Source organism: Telmatherina bonti (genome assembly GCF_933228915.1).
Source record: "Telmatherina bonti genome assembly, chromosome: 7".
Classification (NCBI taxonomy): Eukaryota; Metazoa; Chordata; class Actinopteri; order Atheriniformes; family Telmatherinidae; genus Telmatherina; species Telmatherina bonti.
In genome coordinates this window covers 24,662,996-24,670,232 of record NC_136625.1, presented here as the reverse complement: position 1 = coordinate 24,670,232, position 7,237 = coordinate 24,662,996, and the positions used below count along the sequence as shown (strand labels likewise).

The window sequence follows — 7,237 nt, the reverse complement described above, 5'->3', positions numbered from 1 at the left end:
CAGTCCAGCGCCGGAGGATAATAACGCAGACAAACTAAACAATCTGTTTGTCCCCATGTTTTTCTTCTCTTTTCCAACTGTTTTCTCTCCCCCTCTCTCTTTTTTTCCTCCTCCGTGGTGTCTCCTCTGCGCTTTTCCTGCCGCACTGATCGTGGATGGAGCACAATGCGCATGCGCGATCCACCCACCCAGTCTTTTCAATTCTGATGGGAGTCGTCAGTGTGTTTTACTGGTTGAGGTGGAGTTAACTCAGGATGGCTTCTGACTCAGCTCCAGATGTTGTTTCCATGGAGAGATACAAAAACTCTCTAAAAGCTTTGCCTGGCAGATTTGCTACAATTTGTAAGTAGACTAGATTATTTATAGGTAGTTGAAGTTTGGCAACAACTTATGTGATTGAAATCCTTTCATTAATTTTCTATGCCACTTAGTCCTAATTCAGGGTTGCAGGGAAGCTATGGATGTGAGGTACTATTTGTGTCCAAAATGTGCTTATGTCCCATAGACCGTATATGAAAGAAATATAGCATATGTACATATATAGATATACAAGATCTCTATATACAGTCTATGTTGTGTCCACAGAGTTTGACACAAACGGAACCTCAAAGCTGGAGCCTATCCCAGCTATCATCGGGCAAAAGGCAGGGTACACCCTGGACAGGTCAACAGTTCATTACTAGCAACTTGAAATTTTTTTTTAAGTGATTTAGAAAACAATTTTTATATCTCAGCAGAGCCTGTATGTTCATATAGAGGTTCTGTTCTATAGTTTTATTTAGTTATTGAGGATGTTTTTATGCTACAAATGCAATTTTTGTGTTACTGTACACAGTGCAAAAGCTTATTATATTTCTGTCTTAAACTTTCAATTTTAGCTATTATTTCTTTGAAGCCCGCTCCAGAAAGAGCCATCTGCCCCGATTGGTCTATTTTTAGCCTAAAATGTTTGAATTATACTGTATGTAGCTGCTCCGTCAAACTTTAGGATCTGCACCATTAACACCATTTGGTGGTGTGTTTTTTTTTTTCCTTAAAAACAAACAGAATTCTCACAACCTAAATGGCATTTATGGCCTTTTTAGTAGACGGATTCCTTTTGTGGAGGACACCATTGCATAGCATTTGTTTTTTTTTAGAGTCTGTCATTAGATCTTTGTTATTAAGAGCAGGATTTGGAGTAAATTCATCACTGTGTTGATCTCAGCTCCATTTTATGGTGGAAATTGAGAAAAGGGTCCCTGACAAAACTCAATCCTGCATAACTAATTGGTGAAGAACATTGTTTTTTTGCTTAGTGTTTGTTGTTTATTTGGACCCTGATTAGCTGCAGCAAATAGCTGCTGCTATTTTATCTGCGGTCGAGCTCAAAATCTATTCAGTGTTACACCAGCAATGTAAAACAAGCTCACCCACAATATAATGATGTCAAACAATCACCATTCAAAACCTTTCCCACACCCTCCCAGTGCACATCAGTTCTGTTACACAGTCCACACACAATAATGCGTCGTCATTCACCTCAACAAAAGCATCTATTGATGCCATCCCAGTAACAATTATAGTTCAAAACATGTATCATAATTCAAGGGATTATTACAATAATTTAATTAGTCCATCAAACCTCATAGCGCTATCAACACTCACAACTCACCACAATCAAAATATAAAAATAACAATATAACAATAACTACAAGAGTAACAGCAATTCCACTACCTATTCCCACCATACAGTAATAACACTTAATCATCACTAGTCATTATGAAAGTCACTACAGCATACATCTTTCCTTTAACTGATCACTTACTAATTTCACATGATCAACAATCAACACACAGTAAGAGGTGCAAGACGGGATGATGCCACTTTTGTTAAAAAGGTTAATCGAGTTTATTTTCTGCTTGGAAAAAGCACAGTTCAGTTTCCTTTCGGCATTCTGAGGTGAATAAGAAAATATGTAACATATGGCAAATAGCTGTACTCCACATAAACATGCTTAATTTCCTGCCTTATGTCATGTCAGACTGGGACTCAGGCTGCTCAATTTTACACAACCAGGTCATCCAAACAGTGTACAGCTTATAAACAGTACATTTCAAAATAATGAAAATAGACTTTTCTATAAATTAAGTGCATTTTTGTATCAGGTTACACATATATTAAGTCATAATAACAAAGGGGAAATGTGTTTTTCTATAAGTGCATTATAAATCATAATCATCTTCTTTCTAGCTGTTGATGGAGTTTATGTCTGCTGCACCTCAGTGGCTTCAATTTAATATTTTAGCCCCTGAGGATAGGTTTTCTTTTTAATCAAATCTCCACATTTTTCAGAGAAATGCTGCATTGGCTGCATTTTTCATCTCTTCAGCACAATGTTCCCCCTCATCTTGATGGCAGGAGTTATTGTGGTATGTATGTGAGGCACTGTTTGTAGGCATGCTTAAAGTTGTGATCCAATAGTAGTTTTTTTTAAACCTATAAGGTTTGACTATTGAGGGGTTTTCATAACTTCAGAAGACATTTTAGATTGTGTTGAGGCCACTAAAAGACCAAGAGGCAACTTTTTCCTTAGTTACTCAGTTTGTCTGAATGGCTAATTCTCGACTGGTAGTTTCAACTACCAGACCTATGTCTAGAAACTACTTTGGCCATCATTATTGAATTGTGTTTACAATCATTGAGGCAACTGGGAATGCTTTGAACTTGGGAAAATTTTTGTAAATTTCGTTGATGAATATCTTAAAAATATCTTCAGTGTATTTACAGCCTAATATATGTGTCTGTCCAAAGATTTTTCTTCAGTTTCCCAAAGGTCTCCAATGATGTTTTGGCCACTTATAAAATGATAAAAGTAAGTGAAGGGGCTAAGCCAATACTTTAAGCCACTGGAATGTTTAAGATCCGCAAGTTTTGCTGACTCGCTTTTACCTGGTGTGGATGATGTTAATAAACTGTCCAGATGGCGCCAGTTGCAGTAAAAGCCGATTTATTTTCCAGTTCATTTTCCAATATGTCCATAAACAAACAGCATTCTGCGTGTCTACAGCATGTTCCCAGCAAAGCAGTCAAAACTGAATTTCCTTTAAGGCCTAACACACACCCTACACACACAATTTCCTGTCTTATATAGACTTGCATCAATTGGCCCCTACAGTAACTACAATTAAGTGTGCCACAAATGTTAAAAAAAATTTAGATTTAAATTCATTGATCAGAAAAGAACATGTTTTCCCATTTAACATTGCAATGGTACAGTTATTGAGTTGTGTTTATATGAAAAGTGTGATTTTAAAACAGTAAAGGGGTCTAAACTCTGCAGTGACTGCAAAGGAGGGACAATCTTGAGCAGACAATGTCAGCAAAAGTTTATATCTTCCTATAATAATGAGGTATGTCAGACTGTACCTGGATTTACCTGAGAACAAAACAAGTTGGGAAAAGTTGAAGGAAAAAAAAGCTTAAATGAAATACATGTATCACAGAGATATATCTCCAGCCATTTACAGACATCAGACATAAATTCCATGGTAGTTTGCTTCTGTTTGTTTTCTGTCTGAAAACAAGCCACACATGATGTCAGCCACACATCACTGCTCTCTTGCGCGTCATTTTGTCACAACTATCTAACCCATAATTACCACTGTTGTCCTTCATGCTTTCTGAGTAACACAGCTTTAAACGATGGTTTTAAAATTTTCAGATGCAAAAGATAATCTCTTAAAGCTCTAATAAACTTTAATGACATACAGTAAAAACATAACATAACATTCCAGTTTTTCTTCATCTTTTTTTTTTTTTTTTTTTTTTTTAAATCCATCAACACCACCAGATGATGGTGCTTTTGGAATGAGAAATGAGAAATGTGTTGCAGTAGTGCTCCCTAGTGCCCACAGAAAGTTTTAGCTGAAGCGGTCTTATGGTAAAAATCATGTAGATGATCAGTAGATGGCAGTCTTCTACTAAACATAAGAGGGAAACTGCTCTGCACCATCATACAATTTAGATAATGGTTTAGACAACTGCTCTTTTAAGAGTTTTAAAAACTTTTTTTTTTGTTTTTGTGGTGGATTTAAAATGCACAGAAACAAGTAGCAGTAAATAGCTCACTGCTACTACAGCTTCTATGTCTTAGTGTTCAGAAAACACAAGTATTTCAGTTCTTTTTTCTTGCATAAACCCTCCTTTTAAAGCTTATTTCTTCTCCTCAGTGTGAACTGAGCCATCTTTATCGGCACTTCCACAAAAGTCCACAGTCATTTTAGAGTCATTGCCGATCATGATGTAGTTAGCATTTGCAATATGAATGTTGGGCTGTGGTGACCATTGTGTCACATTGGAGCCAAAAGGGTATTTTTGTTCCGCGTATTGGCTCAGCTTCTCTTTTTCCTGGAGCTTTAAATGATCCAGTCTCACTTTCTGCTCCTCCATCCAGATTTTTCTCTGACTCTCAACCCTCACTGAAGACAGACACTTTTGTAGTTTTCTGTCAATTCTCCTGTTTGCATCTAGTGCAACTAAAGTCTGCAGGACCGTAGGGATACTCTGTTTGGGCATGCAGTTCTCCCGTGGCAGCAGTGGGATAACCGTGTTGAACTTGTGCTTGTTGTTTATGGAGTTGATAAGGGCGATATTTGTTTTCATCTCTAGGATTTTTGAATTGAAGTTGCGGGTGAGCAGCAGGAAGGTGAAGGCTGAGTTGTTGACAGCATCCTCCGCGCACTTCAGAGTGCTCTTTCCAAGAATGGCAAAATCCTCAGAGTAAGTTGCACCTTCGCTACTGATGATTGTTTCAATTTCTTCCTTCAGACTCTCTGCCATGTCCACATCCTCTGGTGCATGCAGGATAACAAATGCATAGAATTTCTCCTCTTCCCTCTCCACCTCTGACACCCTATCTTCATACATTTGTAGTTGAGTGGGCATCTTAGGTTGGTTGACAGATGGTTGAACAGGTTTTGGTTCAATGATTGGGTTATCTGGTAGAGTTGGAGTCTCATTCAGGGTACAGCTTTTCAGTTCTATGCTCATTGCTGCTATTGTTTCATTCGTCTTTGAGCCTTTCTCTGCTTGACTCTGAAGAGATCCAATGGACTCAGCTGTGTTTTTTGATACATTTTCACTTTCAAGAAGCAAAGGAGGGTTTATTTCAAAGGTTTTTAAAGTTTCTGCTGCTACTTCGTCCTCCTGAAATAAATCCGTTGGAGGGATACTTATCTCAAGATGAGTAGGGTATGAAGACATAGAGGGGCTCTCCTGCAGAGGACAGGGTTGAACGTTGGCATCCTGAGGCACAGACACTTTTAAAGTTGTGTTTTCCCGGTCCAGGCTTCTTTTAGGATCAGAGGAAAACTCTGACCTGAGTTCAACGGAGGACATCCACTCTGCAAACTGAGGCCCACATACAACTTTAGCTTCCTCTCTTAAGAGATTATATTCCAGATAATCACATTTACTTGCTTTAAAGCGGTCACTATGAAGGGCTCTCTTATATGCCAGATTTCTCAGAGGTGAATCACACAGCTTCTGCTCAGACAACACTTTAAAAATCTTTGCCAATGCTGACAAAGATTCTCCCGACTGTGCTTGAAACTGACAGCAGTGAGCTCCAAAATCTTCTAATTTAACTCCGCTCTTTTGCCACTTCTCAGACAGATAGTTAGCGAGGCAGTTGTCCCCGAGACTTTGGAGCTTGTTCAGAGCCTCCGTCTCCCTCTGGAGAAGGATCAGACACAAGGCATGTATGATGGTCTCTTCAGGAGACTCGCCTAGCTGGAATGTTAGACTTCGGAGTCGGTCAGATGGGGCTTTTTCCAGAATGCCAAAGACGTCACCCAGTCCTGTACCTTGACTTTCTTGTCCCGCATGACTCATTTTCACTTTAGATTGCCAACCAATGATCAAAAGTCAAATGAAGCTGAGAAAATTGTGTTGTTTTCCAACATAGTCTCCTTCAGACCGTCAAAAACAGGAGTTGCTGAAGAGAGAGGTATAGCTTTGTGAACATTCTTGTTTCCTTAAACAGATGAAAAACACATGATTAGAACACGGTCACAGCATTTTGCGTCTGTGTTTTTACCTCAAATGTACATTTATAAGAAGTTAATCAGAAAATGTAAAGCAAATAAACCATTTTCCATTTCTTAAAGCTCATTCGCTGACAACTAAGGCTATCAAAATCCAGCAGACAATTACTCTCTGGCACAGTCTGAGAGGAGCCATTATCAAACATTCAGTGTGTGTGCTCGCTGCTCAAACAAGGAAGTCACTCAGAGTGTGTCTTTCAGTTCAGCTCAGCTGGTAGGAAAGTCTTTTCTCTTTAAGGAAAGCTTTTGGTTCACGTCTGAGTTTTAACCTGTTTGGGCAGGACTTAAAAAAAAATTCCTGAAGTCTAGTTAATCTATCACCGTACCTGTTGCAATATGGAGGGCTCTGTCAGCTTGAAACAATTTTGCAGGACATAATGATGTCACAAGCTGGAAAGTATGGAAGCTCAACTGGGACAAAAGTTAAAACAGGAAGACCATTTCATACCTGCTAGAGCAGGCAGGAATCCTCCTCATTACTTTCATGAGGCAAACTTCCACCATAATAACATGAATGTTATGATTCTCTGTCAGTCATAACTTCCTTTTTTTTTTACTTTTCTCCACACAAATATGCAAACAAAAGAATAAAAAAAAAGTTACTTTTATGTGGATTTGTGTGAATATTTCGTTTCTTGAACACGATTGGTGCACGCAAAAAGAGAGAGGAATTTCTGTTTTTTCTATCTTTATTTTTGCTCCGTCTCCACTGAGATGCCAGTGTATTTTTATCCAATGGTGGAAATCTCCAACCCTGTATTTACCAGGGGTGGGGTCACATAAGGCAGAGTACAAGCCAAAATCAAATCCCTCAATGTAGCGCAGACAGAGAGCCTCTGTGCTGAGTGCAGTGTGATATGTTAACTGCATGACCACTTCTGAAAGACCACTGTAACTCCATAGGATGTCTGGTTTCTATGCCTTAAACTGTAATATGACTATTATCAGAGCTCCATGTCTGTTTCTTTTCTGAATTAAGTTTCACCATTTAGCTGAACTATATGTTGTTCGACAGGTTGCCAAAACCACAGCTGTCTTGTTTCAATCATAACACTATCTACAGCTGACAGCCCACCGAGCCAACAAAGGGATTTACATTTATTTTTACTGCGTTGTTTGATTCAGTATAGATGGTAATGTAAAATTGTGA

General features: G+C 38.6%; 1 protein-coding gene across 1 annotated transcript; it reads right to left on the bottom strand.

The window, feature by feature from the left end:
• Window positions 1-3,911: 3,911 nt before the first annotated feature.
• Window positions 3,912-6,453, bottom strand: ticam1 (TIR domain containing adaptor molecule 1). The gene is made up of 2 exons (XM_079244124.1): window positions 6,414-6,453; window positions 3,912-6,017 (listed from the first exon to the last, which is right to left on the bottom strand). The coding sequence occupies exon 2, from the start codon at window positions 5,873-5,875 to the stop codon at window positions 4,196-4,198; it is 1,680 nt and encodes a 559-aa protein (XP_079100250.1). The 5' UTR covers window positions 5,876-6,017; window positions 6,414-6,453; the 3' UTR covers window positions 3,912-4,195.
• Between the last annotated feature and the right edge of the window lie 784 nt (window positions 6,454-7,237).